General features: G+C 42.4%; 1 protein-coding gene across 3 annotated transcripts; it reads left to right on the top strand.

Annotated features, from left to right (window-relative positions):
• The first annotated feature begins 8,713 nt into the window (after positions 1 to 8,713).
• LOC121707205 (NCK-interacting protein with SH3 domain-like) lies at positions 8,714 to 19,176 on the top strand. 3 transcript variants are annotated; one of them, XM_042089570.1, is made up of 13 exons: positions 8,714 to 9,249; positions 10,839 to 10,951; positions 11,696 to 11,906; positions 12,130 to 12,205; positions 12,347 to 12,873; positions 13,012 to 13,182; positions 14,395 to 14,481; positions 15,375 to 15,513; positions 15,792 to 15,872; positions 16,094 to 16,222; positions 16,617 to 16,709; positions 17,032 to 17,204; positions 17,437 to 19,176. In XM_042089570.1, exons 1-13 carry the CDS (start codon positions 9,079 to 9,081, stop codon positions 17,659 to 17,661), a joined length of 2,196 nt encoding a protein of 731 aa, XP_041945504.1. In that variant the 5' UTR covers positions 8,714 to 9,078; the 3' UTR covers positions 17,662 to 19,176. The 3 variants fall into 3 exon arrangements, with proteins under 3 accessions (XP_041945504.1, XP_041945503.1, XP_041945505.1); XM_042089569.1 differs by having other exon boundaries at positions 8,716 to 9,249; positions 12,314 to 12,873; XM_042089571.1 differs by lacking the exons at positions 10,839 to 10,951; positions 11,696 to 11,906 and having other exon boundaries at positions 8,716 to 9,249; positions 12,314 to 12,873.
• The last annotated feature ends 782 nt before the right edge of the window (positions 19,177 to 19,958 follow it).

The following is a 19,958-nucleotide window of genomic DNA, read 5'->3' as shown; positions in this document are numbered from 1 at the left end:
GGGTGAAATGGCATCCTCACACCATCAGCTTTCTGAAAATGTACAATTTATGTCGACTGAATCGCCCGGGCGGCCTACGGGCATCATCATGTGCCAACCGCATCACAATCAATGGTATGGTATAGTGACATTCAAGTTGTTGAGCTAAGAAAACTAAGTCTTGTGCCCCCTCAACATGGGGGTGAAATGGCATCCTCACATCATCAGCTTTCAGAAAATGTACAATTTATGCGGATTGAATCGCCCGGGCGGCCTACGGGCATCATCATGTGCCAACCGCATCACAATCAATGGTATGGTATAGTGACATTCAAGTTGTTGAGCTGAGAAAACTAAGTCTTGTGCCCCCTCAACATGGGGGTGAAATGACATCCTCACATCATCAGCTTTCAGAAAATATACAATTTATGTCGACTGAATCGCCCGGGCGGCGTACGGGCATCATCATGTGCCAACCGCGTCGTAAGCAATGGTATGGTATAGTGACATTCAAGTTGTTGAGCTAAGAAAACTAAGTCTTGTGCCCCCTCAACATGGGGGTGAAATGGCATCCTCACATCATCAGCTTTCTGAAAATGTACAATTTATGTCGACTGAATCGCCCGGGCGGCGTACGGGCATCATCATGTGCCAACCGCATCACAATCAATGGTATGGTATAGTGACATTCAAGTTGTTGAGCTAAGAAAACTAAGTCTTGTGCCCCCTCAACATGGGGGTGAAATGGCATCCTCACATCATCAGCTTTCAGAAAATGTACAATTTATGCGGATTGAATCGCCCGGGCGGCCTACGGGCATCATCATGTGCCAACCGCATCACAATCAATGGTATGGTATAGTAACATTCAAGTTGTTGAGCTGAGAAAACTAAGTCTTGTGCCCCCTCAACATGGGGGTGAAATGACATCCTCACATCATCAGCTTTCAGAAAATATACAATTTATGTCTACTGAATCGCCCGGGCGGCGTACGGGCATCATCATGTGCCAACCGCGTCGTAAGCAATGGTATGGTATAGTGACATTCAAGTTGTTGAGCTAAGAAAACTAAGTCTTGTGCCCCCTCAACATGGGGGTGAAATGGCATCCTCACATCATCAGCTTTCAGAAAATGTACAATTTATGCGGATTGAATCGCCCGGGCAGCCTACGGGCATCATCATGTGCCAACCGCATCATAAACAATGGTATGGTATAGTGACATTCAAGTTGTTGAGCTAAGAAAACTAAGTCTTGTGCCCCCTCAACATGGGGGTGAAATGACATCCTCACATCATCAGCTTTCAGAAAATATACAATTTATGTCGACTGAATCGCCCGGGCGGCGTACGGGCATCATCATGTGCCAACCGCATCACAATCAATGGTATGGTATAGTGACATTCAAGTTGTTGAGCTAAGAAAACTAAGACTTGTGCCCCCTCAACATGGGGGTGAAATGGCATCCTCACATCATCAGCTTTCAGAAAATATACAATTTATGCGGATTGAATCGCCCAGGCGGCCTACGGGCATCATCATGTGCCAACCGCGTCGTAAACAATGGTATGGTATAGTGACATTCAAGTTGTTGAGCTAAGAAAACTAAGTCTTGTGCCCCCTTAACATGGGGGTGAAATGGCATCCTCACATCATCAGCTTTCTGAAAATGTACAATTTATGTCGACTGAATCGCCCGGGCGGCGTACGGCCATCATCATGTGCCAACCGCATCACAATCAATGGTATGGTATAGTGACATTCAAGTTGTTGAGCTAAGAAAACTAAGTCTTGTGCCCCCTCAACATGGGGGTGAAATGGCATCCTCACACCATCAGCTTTCTGAAAATGTACAATTTATGTCGACTGAATCGCCCGGGCGGCCTACGGGCATCATCATGTGCCAACCGCATCACAATCAATGGTATGGTATAGTGACATTCAAGTTGTTGAGCTAAGAAAACTAAGTCTTGTGCCCCCTCAACATGGGGGTGAAATGACATCCTCACATCATCAGCTTTCAGAAAATATACAATTTATGCGGATTGAATCGCCCGGGCGGCCTACGGGCATCATCATGTGCCAACCGCGTCGTAAACAATGGTATGGTATAGTGACATTCAAGTTGTTGAGCTAAGAAAACTAAGTCTTGTGCCCCCTTAACATGGGGGTGAAATGACATCCTCACATCATCAGCTTGAGTGTGTGTGTGTGTGTGTGTGTGTGTGTGTGTGTGAGAGAGAGAGTGATGACATGACATGAACTGATAACATCAAGTGTGTTTGTGTGTGTGTGAGAGAGTGACAGAGAGAGTGAGAGTGTGCATATCATGCATTGGTTCACATGCACAAGTGACATGAACTGACAACATCAAGTGTGTGTATGTGTGTGTGTTTTTGTGTGTGTGTGTGTGTGTGTGTGTGTGTGTGTGAGAGAGAGAGAGAGAGAGAGAGAGAGAGTGAGAGAGAGGCTATGCCATGACATGAACTGACAACATCAAGTGTGTGTGTGTGTGAGTGACAGAGAGAGAGAGAGAGAGAGAGTGCATATGTGTGCGAACATTGGTGGTTCACATGCACAAGTGCTATGACATGACATGAGCTGACAACATCAAGTGTGTCTGTGTGTGTGTGTGTGTGTGTGTGAGAGAGAGAGAGAGAGAGAGTGTCTGTGTGTGTGTGTTAGTGTGTTTGTGTGTGTGTGTGAGAGAGAGAGAGAGAGAGAGAGAGAGAGAGAGAGAGAGTGAGAGAGAGGCTATGCCATGACATGAACTGACAACATCAAGTGTGTGTGTGTGTGTGTGTGTGTGTGTGAGAGAGAGAGAGTGTGCATGCATATGTGTGTGAACATTGGTGGTTCACATGCACAAGTGGCTATGCAGTTGCTATGACATGAACTGACAACATCAAGTGTGTGTGTGTATGTGTGTGTGTGAGTGAGAGAGAGAGAGAGAGAGAGAGAGAGAGAGAGTGTGTGTGTGTGTGTATGTGTTTGAGAGGGAGTGTGAGAGAGAGAGAGAGAGAGTGTGCATGCATATGTGTGTGAACATTGGTGGTTCACATGCACAAGTGGCTATGCAGTTGCTATGACATGAACTGACAACATCAAGTGTGTGTGTGTGTGTGTGTGTGAGAGAGAGAGAGAGAGAGAGAGAGTGAGAGAGAGATATATACTTATACTTATACCATAACACAGACCTATGGTGTTGGGACGGTGTCCACTTGAGTGATGACAGAGGCATGCTTGTGTTGGTGGACCTTCTGCAGTGTGCTTCGTACCTGCACCTGAACCCCCCAACACCGCCTCCAGCCATTGTATCAAGGCCAAGGTCCGTGTCAAGAGTAGCCCCCCAGATTGTGGTCTAACAGGCCTTCTAAGTAATGTGTACTTTGCAGTTCCTGCTGGTGGTTTCTATTGTGTAGGTCTGGTGTCCTTTGGCATGGATGACATGTTGTTAGACCTTGTCCGAAAGTGCTTTACACTGCTGGACAAGGGTACGCTTTAGGGTAGACTAGACTGTGGTGTTTTCATGCTCCCAAAATATGCAGTAGACTAATGTAGTAAACTGATGTTAGAGAAAGCATTGCACATACAGTAAGTTATAAAAAGCAATGCATCCATCATGATTTTAACAGTGTTTTGCGTTTTTGGTGTGGCTGCTCTGAACGCTCACTTGAAAAACTCGCATCGCATGTGTAAGGAAAAATGAACGCCATGTATGGTACAGGATATCGCCACCGTCCTATGCAGTGGCCGAGATCTGAGCTCACAGGTCACTGCCACAAGATGGTCTTTCCAGACCCATTGACAGGTGAGTTAAGTTAAGTTTAGTACTACTTCAGTTAGGATAAGTTATAAGTAATGCAATTTCAATCAGGGTGCCATACGAAGATCGCTATAGGTTTTTGCAGTCTGACTATTCCATTTAGGACTTATAATTTAGAATAAAGACATTGTAATTAGTGCCTTGCCACTAAAACTAAATTTTTGACAACTGGTTGTGTGAGCTGTTTGACTTGTCATTTGCAAATGTATGCATTTCTTTAGTTTGTCATGGTATTTGGGGCTTCCCATCTTCGATGTCTGGTAGATGGGATTGTGACCATGCCGGTCAGCGGTCTGACCTTCAGGTTCGACAGCACGCCGGGGGCTGCTGCTAAGGTTACAGGCAGTCACCATGCCACAGACTCCTGACCTGGTATGTATTACGGCTCCAAGTAATAACATAACTTGGAGTCGCACAATTGAAAAGGCCGGGAAGGATTTTGAGGACCTTGTCCGAAGTGCTTTACACTGCTGGACAAGGGTAAGTACGCTTTAGGGTAGGCTAGACTGTGGTGTTTTCATGCTCCAAAAATATAATTGTAATTGTCAGGCTATGTGTGATGTGAAAAAGATTGCTGAATTCCTGTAGCGCAGCAGCTCTTTTGCGTTTCGAGGTCAAATTCTTATTTTGTAGCACTGTACATCCCTGCTGTTGGGTGTGGTGATACCTGTTGAAAGGTGGTGCAAGGCCATTTTAAAAGTAGATGTTGTCTAGCGATTAAAACCACACTCATCACAGAGCCGACATTTGCCTCAGAGTTATGTAAAACTCCGGCTTTGTGCTGAACAAAATAATACGATAGAACAATATTTTAGAGGGTGTTTCATCTATCCATCTAGGTAACCACAATGATCCAGCAGACCTTATGTACCCCATACATTTAGGCCCGAGAAAGGCAGTTTTGTGATAAAGATGAAAACAGAACAAGTTGAGACAGAGCCAGAGGAAGGCTGGAGTAAAAAACCGAGTATTCCACAAAATTTAAAAAGGTCTTATCAGTCTCCACCGTCACCACAGACAAGAATGTGTGGGTTAAATGAGAAGCAAGCGCATATAAGGCTTAGTCGAAAAAGAAAACTTTGCCCCAAATCTGTCCAACTTGTAACAGATTTGATAATCGTATGAATAATTGCTGGTTTAATGCTGTAACGCAAGCAATTTTAAATGTAGGTGTTGTTATCCAGCACCTTAGAGCGCACCCATCACAGAGCCGACATTTGCCTCAGAGCTATTTAAATCTCCTACGGCTTTGTGTTCAACAAAATAATTGTACAATCAACATGTCACACATAATGCCCGTGTTGGAGGACATTAGCAGGCTGTTCCCATCTATCGATCTAGGCAACCACAATGATCCGGCAGATCTCGTGTACCCCATACATTTATGGTTTAGGGAGAGAGATTTGTGTATTTGTGTAGGTTAAACATGCATTTCAATGTGGTTGCAAGTAAAGACACCATACGTTTTACACACATTCCTGACATTTTAATTGTAATCATCCCCAGGGCAGGTAAGAAAACAGTAATTAGGAAATCCGTGTCATACATCCATAATGCAATATCAGTCAACTGATGTGACCTATGATCTTAAATCAATAATATATCACAGGGGAACACCAACACATGGACATTATTGGACCATTCTTTGCCATCGAGATCTGGGTATAAAGGCAGACGGTGTAAATAAAGAGATCATAACACGCGATAAACGTCATTATAAGGAAGGTGTCATTTCAATGAGAAGCAAGAAAGCTCAGTGTGTAGGCTTAGTCGAAAAAGGAGACTTTACGCCAAATCTGTCCTATCATTCAACCATATGAATAATTGCTGGTTTGATATTGTAACTCAAGCCATTGTAAATGCAAATGATGTTATCCAGCACTTGGCGTGCCGTAACCCTGTGCTGTGGTCAGAGGTAGACTATCAAACTTCTGTTTTCATGTGCAGTTATACATAATACTTATGTCGACAATGGTGAGAATGTATGATCGCAAAGCCATACATGGTTAGTGTAACGGTCAGTATTTTGTAAAGGTCAGCTGTGTGCGGTGTGAAAAAAAATTACAGCGCAGACAATTTGAGGTCAGTATGGTGAGTAAAAATACAATGTAGGCTATGCAATGTTCTAACTTTCCAGCATGGCAAAGGAATTGTTTTTGTAGGGTTCGAATGGTGGCATTGTTTACCACCTTCTGGGTGTAGATGTGCTCCGCCATCCCTAAGCATTAACTGGGCAGAGAGAAGAAACCATAAGGGGAAAAAAAGGCATAAGACCAGACAGTCAGGATAGGAAGATAACAGGTGTAGGAACAGTTGGAGGAAGGGCCAGTCATACATGGTTACAAGTGTTTTGTAATTGTCAGGCTATGTGTGGTGTGAAAAAGATTGCTGAATTCCTGTAGTGCAGCAGCTCTTTTGCGTTTCGATGTCAGACACCAACACATGGACATTATTGGACCATTCTTTGCCATCGAGATCTGGGTATAAAGGCAGACGATGTAAATAGAGATCATAACGTGATAAACGTCATGATAACAACGGTATCATTTCACCTATGATCTTAAATCAATAATATGTCACAGGGAAACAAATCCCAGAGCGTTAATGTGAACATAGAAGACATCCATGTCTGCCTGTTAAATGAAACCAGCATAAGCATAGGCTTAAATATTCTACAGACTTAAGGAAATATGCAACGTACCTGGCGATGTATACTATACTATACTATTACCTACCTTAATATGAATACTCTTTTTCTATCTGAATACTCTTCAATACTCTGGTTCAGTGTGAATTAGGCCTATGTGATGCAGACACTTGCCACAAGTTGTACAGAGTGTCATGAGTGGTAGCCTAGCACTCTCAGGTCACATATTTGTATTATTATTATTGCCTGAAAGTGTATAACTGCCTATTCCCTGCGTTAGCAGGTTAGACATGACGCTTCTCTGGTCCTCCCAGCTGGTGAGACAAGGAATGGACTATGTAGTTTATTTAGACATCATTTCTGAAGTACATTGTATTTGTTTAGTGCCAGTTGTATGCACTGTAAGGTCCTTCAGCTCTCGGAATAATGTACTAGGCTATGTTGGTAGAAACCTGACTTTAAAGCTACCAAAGGGTACCACACACACATTTGCATGTTATGTCCATGTAGCTTCTTATCATATAATGTCAGCTTAAACACAAACAATTCAGTTTACTGATTAATGTCTACATTTGAAGGCTAATTGGTTTCGTTTTCCCTGCATTACATATGTATGTCATTAATTAGCTTAACACTAGGCTTAATTGTATCATATTGTGTGTAATGCAGGTTTTGCTTTTCCCTACAAAAAGGCAAAAAATGTTGGTGGTGGCACTTCTGGTTTTACCAGGGTGGGGTTCAACTCCCCATGGCATTACCTTGTGTTGGTAGAAAAGTATTTGGCCAATTGGGTCACTAATTGGCTAATTATTATGTATTTTTTTGGAAATTATAATGTACTGTAGGCAACTTTATGTACCATTTACTGAATTACCTGGTAAACTGCCTTAGTGTTATTTTAGGCGTAGTGTCTTTTGCTATATTTAACTACTGTTAACCGTTTTGTACTTTCAGTGCTGTATGACGTTACTGTGACTTGACCCTCAGATTTTGAATATAATGCATGTGTCTTCTAGCTGTTCACTGTTCCTGAAGGATGCACCGCAGGATGAGAGCTACGACTCCAGTGCCTGAGTTAGGTCATCATCATTGACCAAGCATCTGCATAAGATGACCACAAATTCGTTATTACTGAAGTTGTGTGGATTAACAAAAGTATTGATTTTATACCACTGACATGGGGTTAAAACATCAGCTTAATTAATACATGTGCATGTTTTGTACTGTCTCTTCTGTTTTTAAACTACTCTACATTTCAGTGCTGTACGACGTTACTGTGACTTGACCCTCAGATTTTGAATATAATGCATGTGTCTTCCAGCTGTTCACTGTTCATTGGGGTTAAAACATTAGCTTTATTAATAAATGTGCATTCTAAATTGCGGCATTGTATCATTAATTCTTCAGTATTTATGTGTAGCCTAAATAGGCCTAAACAAACAACTGATTGTTGATAAGGAAACAATGAAACTACTCATGCAATAGAATTACACATTCTTAAACCTATTAAATATTTATTGCAAATTAAATGAAGAACAATAAAATAAAATTTAAACAAAACATTTACCACATTTGTTTCGCTTATTTTTTATTGTTAGGCATTTGATTTCTGGTCTTGTGTCCTGTAAACAGTAAAGCATATTAAATGGATATAAAGCAAATCAAATGGACCGATATTCTGTATGTAATTAGTGTCTGCACGGACCCGTTTGGGTGTTGCACCTAGTGAATCAGTACGTTATGAAGAATTACGTGCAGACACTCAGGATAGCGACAGGTTCAAAATTCTCCATTTCATCTGACAAGTCAATCGAACTTGAGCAATTATACACGGGTTTGCGTACCTACAAAGACCGAATCTGCTAAAAAAACAGGTCTAGAACACGTTGTGTATTACGCGACTTTTATTTAGCAAATTCTGCTCAACCGGAAGTCTTATTTTCGCTGAACAATCGCTAATTTCGCTAGAATAACGGAACCAAGCTATCAAATAGAGGAGCTAACGTAGCCTAATTTCTCGTATTCCAGCATGGAAACGATACCTGGCATTTTTTTTAACATCTATCTGATAAATATGGCAATGAGGCATCCTGAAGTTGCTTCCTGAAAATGAGCACAATCAGATTAAATATAACAGTAAAATAATCTAATAAAATTATGGAATGTGTAGCTTTCTCTTAGTTATGTCTGAACGGTATTTATCAATACAGCATCAAATTATGGAGGTAATCATGCGCATATTTAATTTTATATTTTATATTTTAAATCAATTTATAACTGAATAGTTTGTCGGACAACATATAACGGGCGATCAAAACAAGTAAAAATAAAACAAAAATGTCCTCCTCTAAATGTCATTATCATTTTTCAATCGTTGATTATTTGGTCTGGATTCCAGAGGGGCGTGCCCATGTTGGTTGCTTTACGTGCGCGCCCCCTACAGTGTTTACTGCACAAGGGAGTCTTAAGTTGGATCAGTGGTGGTCATCACTATTGAGAAAGGTTGCAGAATATGTACAGTATCTGTGTCTTACCTAATAGTTATACTTAATTGAGGTCTTAAAGGACGACTTGAGACTGTTACCAAATTATCTAGGATCTCTACTGACAAGAGATTTATTCGCTATGTACAAGTCTCTTTATGCCTTTCGATCCTCGGAGCCCAACTCTCTCCACTTCGCGGCTGGAGAAAGCTTTTTGATCTTGGAACGCAGTAACAAACACTGGTGGCTTGGATCTCGCTGCAGCTCCGGGGAGACCGGCTATATACCTGCCTCTTACATCGAGAAAGTTCAGGTTAGTCCTTTATATACCTTTATGTAGTGTAGCAGGCCGAGTGTAATCCTGGAACGTTTACGACGAATCCGTGATTTTTTGTGCTATGATGTGCTTGTCTGCCTAAATGTGCCTGTAATGTCTAATCTAGGCTACTGCCTTGTTTTCGAAATGTCATACGGACTGTGCCGGGCGGGTGCTTGTGTTTGTGCTTGTGCTAGAATCGCAAATGTCGAGCATGGGGCGTAGAGGAGGTCGCCTGCTCTGTTGCAACAGTCATGGTGTTCCCTTTAAAATGGTAAAAGCCTACATCGTAGGCTACGTTATGAACACGGAGAATGCCCAGTGCATGACCTAATCAGATTGGCTGGGGTTTATGAAATACACTGGATATTGCTGTGTGTAGGGCAAAGTGATGCGAAGAAGATGGGCTTGGCTGCAGGTCGATATGCCAGCTGGAGGGGTTGATGCAGCAGCCAAATCAGCCAAAATGCATTAATTTGTTTCCGCGCATTTGCCCTCTGAGTCATGCGCACAAAATATCCCGTGATGGGTCCGGGATCCGATAGGATCCGAAAGTGACCCAGGAGTGGGGCAAACTGTGAGAACAAAAGGATTAGTCACGTTTATTTAAAATTCAGCTCAAGCAGCATTAAATCAAGTTAGCCACCTGCCTCTTACAACGCAACCCAGCCATTCATCAATTAAATTAATCTTTTTGACCTATTGATGTCGAAAACCACTCTCAACTGATTATAGTAACTCATTATCTGTCTCTTAACATTTTGTTCAGTGACATATTTGTCATTATTCTTTTCCATGTTCACACAGCAACAATATCCCTACTGTTGGGTTTGCATTACTTGACCAGTGGAGAATTGATGAGGCAGTCCAGTGGTTAGGCAGATATTGTTTTTGCGTCACTGCAGTGATCAACCTTGTCTGTCTTTTTCCTCTCCTGTTGTAATTGGCACCAGGACACAAGAGATCTTTGGCATGTGAGTCATGCTCTTGGATGTCTGAGCTACCCCTTTCTAGTTGACACAGCCCTCCTTTACTTTGCATGCAAAATCTGTAAAACAACTACATTCCTTCCCTGTTTATGGGCCCATTGTAAATTCATAGTTATGGTTGTCTTCTCTAGTTGTTTTAGATCATCTTCTGAAGTTACTGTAGGCAGTCAACTTGTCTGTCAACCATTACTTGATGCTAATGATATTACCTTGAGTAGCTTATCACCTACATTTTCTTTGCATTAGTCTCATATTTTAGAGCAGGTCTGGTCATGTCCTGTTGTCCCTCTTAGTCTCCTCAAATGCAGGTTTTGAGTTTGGCATAATGCTTTTGTCTCCATAGTGCAGCCTGGTCGTGTTGGCATCTCTCTGATGGCTGACAGTCCCTGCTGTTAGATAACTGCCCCAGATTCTTCCGCCTGAGGTCCCATCTCCTCCCAGGCAGAATTTGCTGTTTGTTTTTTTCACACTGTTTCTTGATGGTGTCACATATGGTGTTACGTTTGGATACGTAAAATTCAAGTCTTCTTTCGTCCTTCTCTCCATCCTCTCGTCTCTCTCTCTCTCTCCCTGTCACCTTCCATATCTCTTCTGCAGGCTCCAGAGCAGGATGAGGTCTTGCAGTCAATTGACAGAGCAATAGAAGGCATCCACAATGTGGCCATGAAGAATGGAGGCAAATACAACTTAGAGCAGAGAGATGTGCTCCAGTGGGTTCATGTTTGCACACACTAAACAATCACACCTGGACTTGAACACATGTACACCCGTTATACACGTGGCTCTGACCACCCTCACTGAATCCGTAAGAGAATTACTAGTAATGAAGCTAGTTGCCACAATTTTCTTCTTTTTTTTTTAAAGTATATTTTTTGGCCTTTTTATGCCTTTAATGATAGTGACAGGAAGCAAATGGGAGAGAGAGCAGGGGTGGGATCTGGAAAGGACCACGGGGAGGGAATGGAACCCGGGTTGCCGGCGTACGGTGCAGGTGCCCCAGCCAGTTGCGTCACAGCTGGGGCCTAGTTGCCACAATTTTTGCCTGCTTTATGAGCTAGACCACATTTCATGTGCTAGGCCTAGGGAAATGCAGCATCATTTGTGGCTACTTTTACTGTGGGTGGTATGAAGAAGGGTTCTGATCAGAGATATTGATGGAGACAGAAGTTTTGATTTGCAGATATGCACAGATTCAAGTCCAGTGAGGGTTAAGTTTTACAACATTCATATCTCATTGACTCAATGTTTGTAATTATTGACAGTAATATTACACATAGATATTACAAGGTTGTTTTGTTTCTCCTTCTGAAGTGGTATGAGTTTGTCATGTGACAGGAACTTCCATCGTTTTTCCTGTCTCCATCCAATTCCTCATTTGTCTCTATCACCATGACAGTAATGTCAGGAAAACATTACTTTTTGTTTGCTTCTGCCTTCTCTGCGTATGATATCAGGAAGTTGATACATCACAGAAAGGAAATCCTCTCCCGGCGAAGCCCCACTCCATCCAGCCACAAGCAGGCTCTCCCCTCCTCTGCCAGTGACCTGTCGCTCAGCCACACGCCTCCGCTGCCCAATGGGCTTAACCGACCTTATGGACGCCAGGCCAGCGAGCCAATAGCAGAGCCCCCTGACAGGATGCCAGGAGATCCGGGATTCTATCAGGTTCCCCAAGAAGCACCCATATGCTTCCACAACAGCCTTTTCTGTCAAGCCTCATTTTGTCTGTGTGTCATGATCATGATAAAGTGCACCCTTTCAACCCATCTGATATTTCTACACTGAGATGTTCCACACTGCCGTTATATGATGTGTGTTTTCATCTCCATGTACTCCAGTCTTTGAGTCTCTCATCCCAACTCCTTTGTGTATTCCCTTTGTCCTATAGGTGCCTCCTCAGCCTCGTCGAGCAGCACCAACAACCCCACCCCCACCCGAGAAGCGAAGAGAGACTCGGCGAACAGGTTGGCAGATGATATATACACTTTCACTCGTTTCCCACTGGTTGGTGTCTCAGATATGATACGGTCTCTTGCTGCATTTTTTTCTGTCTGTTTCCTTTTTTGTAACAGAGCCAGACACCATCTCTCGAGTGTCTTCTACAGGTCAAGGTTCCACCAAGGCTTCTCCAAGGGGAGTTTCCCCGTCCAGTAGCTCCATCTCATTAGATTCTGGTTCCACGCACTCTGTGGTGTCTTCGGACGTAAGTCTGCCCAGTGTGGCTGGTACTCCACCTCCGGTGCCCACCCGTGCCAAGGTCCCTCCTCCTCCAGTGGAGCAGCCTCAGCCTAGCCTGTCCCCACAGCCAGCTCCATCCAAGAAAGGACCTGCTCCACAGCCTCAGCCACCTCCCCCTCCAGCTCCAGTGTCAACCAATCAGGAGCCTGCAGAGGCGGAGTGGCCCTTGGCCCCACCCCCAGTGTCTATAACTCCCCCAGGAAGTCCCACTAAGTCAGAACCTGTGCCCATGACAACAGGGGCAGAACTCATCGAGCTCGTCCGTAAAAACACAGGCCTTAGTTATGAGCTTTCTCGTGTGGCTGTGGGCGTGGTTGTTGGCCACCTGCAAAGCACCATACCCCAGGCAGCCTCGACTCTGGAGCAAATCCTCATCTCATTGGTGGAGAGCAAGGTTAGCTCACCTCATGTTCGAAACATTTTTTTGTCCTGGAGTTAATAAATCACACTTCAAATAAATCACTGGAAAGAATTACCCTTGAACCCTTTTCACCCTTTTCACTCTATGCTAATTTTGTCCCCTGTCCTCCAGGATTTGGGCACAGCCTTGCCACAGGGGCAAGTGTGCCACGATGAGAAGCGCCTGGAGGTGATCTTTGGAGATCTGGATCGTCACCGTGACGACTCGCAGCAGCGCAGCTGGGCTCTGCATGAGGACCATGCCGTCATAGCTGGATACCTGGAGGAGCTCCTACAGATCCTAGTGAGGGACAAACAGAGCTTACCGTTTCTTACAGGCGCAGTCAAACTGTGATCTGAAATGTTAGATTTGCATACTATTCAGAAGGCAGATTTGAACATTGAATGATTATAGCTGGCCTTTTTTTCTTTGGACTCAAAGTCATTGTGCCTGAAGGCCATATTTACTGTGTGGCCCTGGAACCTCTTCTGCCCCGGATCTTATGTTTTGTCAAAGTTGATGATACATGTGGCAACTTTTTGAGCAATGTTGCTGGGCAGTGGTCCTGATTATCATGGTTTTGGCATGTTCCCATTTATATTAGGTAACAGTTTTTGTCTGGAGAACTTTAATCATCGGTAGGCAAATTTTCACGATCGCCTGATCAGATGTGTAGAATTAATTATGTGGTGGCCCAGCAACAGTGCTCAAAAGGTTGCCCCCTGTATCATCACCTTTAGCCTCAAACGACCAGCTCAAAAATGCCATATGTTGTCACATATTTGTGTATGCTAAAAAAGCCGCCGGTTTCAGGGTTTTGTCCCACTCACACAACTGTTATATAGCTGGTTGTTTCACATATCATTCCACAGGCTGATTCTGGTTAAATGACCAATAATGATTAATTAGACATTATATAAAGTCAAGCTTTCAAGATTGGGAGCCGGTTTCACAAAGCTGTTTTAGACTAGTTTATAGTGTTAGACCAGTCTTAATTTTTATAATAGTCTAATGCAAGTTAGACTGTTTCACCTTTTCCTGGCAATATGGCATATTAAAAGCTTGGAAAAAAGGAAAGTCTTTAAGTTAGACTTAAAACAGTGATGAGAACTTAATGTGGGTAGGTAGACTATTCTAGAGTCGGGGTTGTTTTCTGCTTGGGAAAAATTGAGCTTTGTTGGTTCATTGCAATGCATTGCATAGACCTACTTAAGATAGTCAAGAACTAAACTGCTTTGTGCAACGGTTTAATTTAGATGTCTGCCTATCTACTATATCTAAGCCATAGTCTATTTTTGTGAAACTGGCCCCAGAGGTTGCCTACAGTTGATCCTCATCCTATTGTACTTCCACTTGCTTTGACTTGCACCAGACAGCACTAGTTTTCATTCTTTATAGACAAGGAATTGTTATTGTTCATCTAATACAATGTAATAAAATCCCATGTGTAAAATCAGTATGTGCCTCCCATGTTCAACCTCTGATGCTATTGGCTTATTTTCTGTTTCATGTCAGACGGATGCAGACCCGGAGGTGTGCAAGAGGATGTGTAGGGTCAACCATTCAGAGCCTGTGATGTCTCTTGTCTCATATTACCAGATGGTGAGCAGATATTTATTTAACTTTACTCTTCGTTTTCAATAAAACAAGCTGTACTTGAGTATGTGGATGATGGTCAGTGGTCAATGACAGGATAACAGTCTGGCAAACAGAGTAATTGGTATGTAAGTCTTGCCTATGTTAAAATTCTATTATTCAGTGAAGAAGATAGAACTACTTTTTCTAAAGCAGTTCTGCAGATAAAGGAAGGAGGAAATCTGCAGATAAATTGTATATGACGGAGGAAATCTGCAGATAAATTGTATATGACAAAGGAAATCTGCAGATAAATTGTATATGACAGAGGAAATCTGCAGATAATTTGTATATGACAAAGGAAATCTGCAGATAAATTATATATGACGGAGGAAATCTGCAGATAAATTGTATATGACAAAGGAAATCTGCAGATAAATTGTATATGACGGAGGAAATCTGCAGATAATTTGTATATGATGGAGGAAATCTGCAGATAAATTGTACAGTATATGACCACAACTACACTTATTTTTTCTTTCCACCTCAAGGAGAACTTTTAAGTGTGAGAAAATATGCAAATACAACAAACTCTCCTAAATCCCTCTCCATTAACAGTTAAGAATGAACTTGGCTCAGTGTTTGCCAGTGTTCTCTTGAAACTTCATGTTGTTTCCTGTAGACCCTTTTCACTGATTTTCAACCAGAAAAACTCCCTGTAGACCCTTTCAAGAGAGTTCCATTATCAGCATCATAGTTGGCCCCACAAGGCTTCCGTTTTAACATTCCATATGTTATCTTAATGCAGAGGAAGTAGATTGGGAACCAAATAGAACGTTTAAGCATTGTTTTTGTTTTTATTGTTGAAAGGGTCTGTAGCCCTTTCCTGATGCCACTGTGTTGACTTGCTGTGTGTCCAGGAGCACCGCGTGTCTCTGCGGCTGCTGCTGCTGAAGGTGTTTGGGGCCGTGTGTGGCCTGGACGCTGCTCTCATCTCCACGCTGCTCAACTCCATCCTGCCCATGGAGCTGGCCCGCGACCTGCAGACTGACACACAGGGTGAGAACTCAACCGCACGAATCATGCAGATATCATGCCATCGTTTTCAGTTCACTCTGACAGGCTTATGAGGACTGTAAACTCTGTGTATTTTGTCATTCTGCATGAGACTATAGATTCATATTATACATAAGATTATAATTAAGAAATGATTTAAATACATGTATATGTAACATGGAATAATGAGATATAACAACAGTTTTAAGTGCTTTAAGTCTGAAAACTTCAGTGTCTGATTTGCTTGATTGTAATTCTTCTTTCCCTCCTGTTATTCCCAGAGCATCAGAAGATGTGTTACACGGCATTGGTACTCTCCATGATCTTCTGTATGGGGGAGCAGGTACCTTATCACCATTATGGTAAGTCCAAAATCATTTGTAGCTCACAAACAGATGAAGCTTTAAATGTCAGATGTTCTAGTTGAAATGCTCTTCTGATCTGCTATTTCAGTGATCTGAGATGTTCCTTTCTTTGAATTGAATGCTGCTGATATTAATTTATGAGTTAAGTGAATAGTTGTATATTTGAGCAAGTGTCAGTCAGCAGTTGGAACCCTCTGTGTCCATCTTGTTTCCTACAGAGCATTTGAACAGTGACTTTATGCAGTTCCTCCTGGATGTTATTGAGGACGGCCTTCCCTCAGACCCTACTGAACAGCTGCCAGACCTCTTCATCAACCTGGTTCTGGCCTTCAATTTGCATCTGAGCGGTGAGGAGAGAAAAAACGACAGAAAAATGACCAAGCCAGTGAGGCGGATAAATCCACTGACTTGGGTAACCTGCATGTGTAGACAAGCACAGCCTGTCCCTGGACTCAGATTCACAAGCCCAGATGAATGTGGGATGCGAGTGTGTGAGCAAGGAGGCTTAAGGTGTCGGGAATGAGATTTGCTGTGTCCGCACAACACTATCCACTGTCTATAGTTACACTAGCTGTACTAACTGATAACAAGTCATTTGTGACAAAGTTTTCATTTTAATGTACCCTCATAGTACTGCAATCCCAGTTGTATTCAGATGAATGTAGTGGATTATGTGTCTATATCATGTTTGATTTGATTTCAGTGCTACTGTTGTATGAACCTATACTGTTTCCTTCGTAGTGCCAGCCAATAATATGGTCATGAAGAGCCTGATCAAGAAACCCAATGTGAAGATACTGACAGAGAAAATACTACTGCTGCTAAACCGAGGGGGTGAGTTAGAATTGTGCCACCTGCTTATTACCACTTTTCAACTTGTCCCTTGTCTGTTTTTAACATCAAAGGTGTCCAATAAAGGGTCTATATTTGCAATCCACTTTAAAATTGCTACCTAGATGTCACAGATTTGAATGCCACTGAACATTTGGACTTTGGTCTTTCAGACAATACATTTTTACCACTTGCTGCATTCTGCCATGAATGAGACCTATCCTACAGTGGGACTGGACAGCTCAAATACGAACTATGGCTCAAATTCAAATAAAATAATCGAAGCGACTATTTCACATTTATGTCCTGTGCCTTCCCCACGCAGATGACCCTGTGTGTGTGTTCAAGCATGAACCTCCAGCTCCGCATTCAGTGCTCAAGTTCCTTCAGGATGTGTTCGCTAACCAAGAGTCTGCCCAGATCTTCTACCGCACCGACATGATGGTGATGATCGACATCTGTGTCCGTCAGATTTCTGACCTGTCAGCTGGAGAAAAGGTGAGCTCATACTTCAAGTCACAGACTGGAGATTTGCTAATACTGGTGTACAACTGAGATACTCGGTTCAAAACTGTAGAAGCAACGTCAGAAAATGTTTGTCATGCTGCTGTGTTATGAAGTAGATTGGCAGCTTGATGATTTTGTTGGAATTATTATCTGCATGTCATTGTTTTTAACCGTCTTTCTCGTCATATGTCTCTTGTATCTTCACTCCATCTCTGGGGTGCAGCTGAGGATGGAGTACCTGTCTCTCATGCACGCCATCATGCGCTCCACTGACTACCTGGAGCACCAGCACCGCATGGACGACCTGCGTGCCGCGCTGCAGAGGATCCTCGGGGAGGAGGACGAGATGGGGGCTGCCGACGGCTCCAGCAATGTCCGGCAAATGGACAAGCTCATCGCGCAGGAGATCTACCGAGAGTTCCCCCAGATCTCAGCGGGCAAGAGCTGAGAGCCCCAGGGGAGGCTGGAGGCACCGGCCTCAGGTGGAAGGCAGAGCAAACTGCAGTCTATTCCCCCTGGAGAGGCATCCAAATCGAGTGCCATGACAACATACTTACCCGACAGAACAAAAACAAATCAGTCTTACCCTGTGATCCCTTTTACTAGATTAATGCAATAATAACTAAATCTCACTAAATCTCAAATGTATCTGATACAAATTTGAAATGACAAGTTTGCTCATCATATCCACTGATACTATGGGATTGAATGCTTTGAATGATTGACAGTCAGATTAAAGGAGACATGAGCAGTCGTATCATTCATTTTTTAAAGTGCTTGTGCCAGATGTGGATGTTCTGCTAAATGCAGGACCCAGACTGCAGTTTCCCTTCTTCCTCTGAGATTCATGCTCTGCTGTGCTTCCTCTATCTGCATTACAAGTTAAGCTCTCATTGCGTCTCTGCTTTCCCTGCAGGTGTTAGTCGCAGCCAGTTCAACATGCCTACACAAAACACTGTCTTGGTAATGAGGTGCATTGCTGAATGCGAGCTCACTGATATTGCTGTGGTGAAAATAGCTTCCATAGCAACCTGTGGTTAATATCTAAATATCTAGAGCTATGACTTGCAGCCACTTGCTCAGCCTTAAAGAAACACAAACCGACAGAAACACGCATTTGTGCTCACTGCTTGCACAAATACACACTCTATGCATATCTCCCTCTCTCGCCCACCCTCACACACACACGCACACACTTCCTCTGATTCTGAAGTTCGCAACGCTCTACTTACCATACTAACTGTTCTTATTCCTCTCCCCTAAAGCACTTAAGCTCTCGCAATACCAGCCAGCTGATGTAAAGGGAATGTCCTCCTGTCAAGAACAAGATAATGTGACAAGATAACTCCTCTCCATTTCTACCTCTCTGTTGTCCTCAACTGACATCTCTCTTGCAGCTTTTTTCTCTGTATTGATAGCTATACTGGTACTGTATTGTGATTAGAATGCATACTGTAATGTACCTTCACTTGGACATGACCCAATTGCCTGTTACCCCCCAGTCCCATCTTTCTTATAGCATTGTGTTCCTGAGGGCACCCTTTGTTCAGCATTATAACTGTGATGCTATTAGGTACAGCCACACACCCACACTTTCACAAAACAAACATCATCACATACATTAACACCCTTGAAAGCACGGTATTTAAGGAAAACAGGAACTAGTACGCTTTTCTGTGTGAGACCATTCAGTTACTGAGATGTGTTTGTGTGAGTGGCTACGTATGCTACCTAGTTTTGTGTTAGCACTTTTGTGTTGAGAGTGTTGGTTATCATGTCTTGTTCTTTCATGGTATGTTTGTCCTGTTTTCCAGGGGTGTGCGTTGCAGTTTGATTAATGATAATAGTATATTTTCCCTTGTTTGAAATGTTTTGGAAAGGCATAGAAGGGGGATGGTAACAAATTGTATTTTCTTAAAGTTTACAAACTATTAAAATGCCAGTCATCTCTCAACAAGCAGTACTGAATGTGTCTGTGTTTACTCTTATATTACAAAGTGATGAAAGTTTAAACTCTTTTACCTTAGGTTGTTTTTATTCCAGATTATACCTTTAATGGGTAGTGAAAAGGCAACCAAATGAACTGATCATCAAAACATTATGATATTATATTTGTTTTATTAATACGATATTGATGTTTAATTTGGAAATATTATGGTTATCACCAATACCAGTATCACCCCTAAATCTGTCATATGCTTTAAGAAGCATAGGACCCCATAAGAGAACTGGCAACATCACACCCTTTACTAAAGGGAAGATCTTAATAATATACAAGAAATTGGTAAGGGCAGGGATGGGGAAATATCTGTTATCAAGCACAGATGTTGCATATTAGATTGATCCAATATAACTGACTGTTATTCATAATATAGGAAACATAAAATCAACCTGAAATGGATTCAGAACATTGGAAACAAGACCAGATGACTTAATTTCTCAGACATGATATTTGACAACTGAGACTGTACCCCTGATTTCAAATATACACACGTATACATGTATTTACACATGTATGTATTTATTTCCAGTATAGCATTTTTAAACTCTCGTTATTACTTTTCTTTTCTCAGAAATGAAGCGTGTTCTTATAAGGGACCAACAAGAAAAGTGAAACCTCTTGTGCCTCTAACCTCAAGTTTCCAGAGTCTCAGAAGCTGTTTAACAGCAGCGGTTTTTTACAACAAACTCAAAGAGAATGATGTGCATGAAATTTGAAAAAATACAATGTAGTATTATTTCAAA

Source organism: Alosa sapidissima, chromosome 4, assembly GCF_018492685.1.
Source record: "Alosa sapidissima isolate fAloSap1 chromosome 4, fAloSap1.pri, whole genome shotgun sequence".
Taxonomy (NCBI): Eukaryota; Metazoa; Chordata; class Actinopteri; order Clupeiformes; family Clupeidae; genus Alosa; species Alosa sapidissima.
This window is presented reverse-complemented; position numbering and strand designations above follow the sequence as displayed.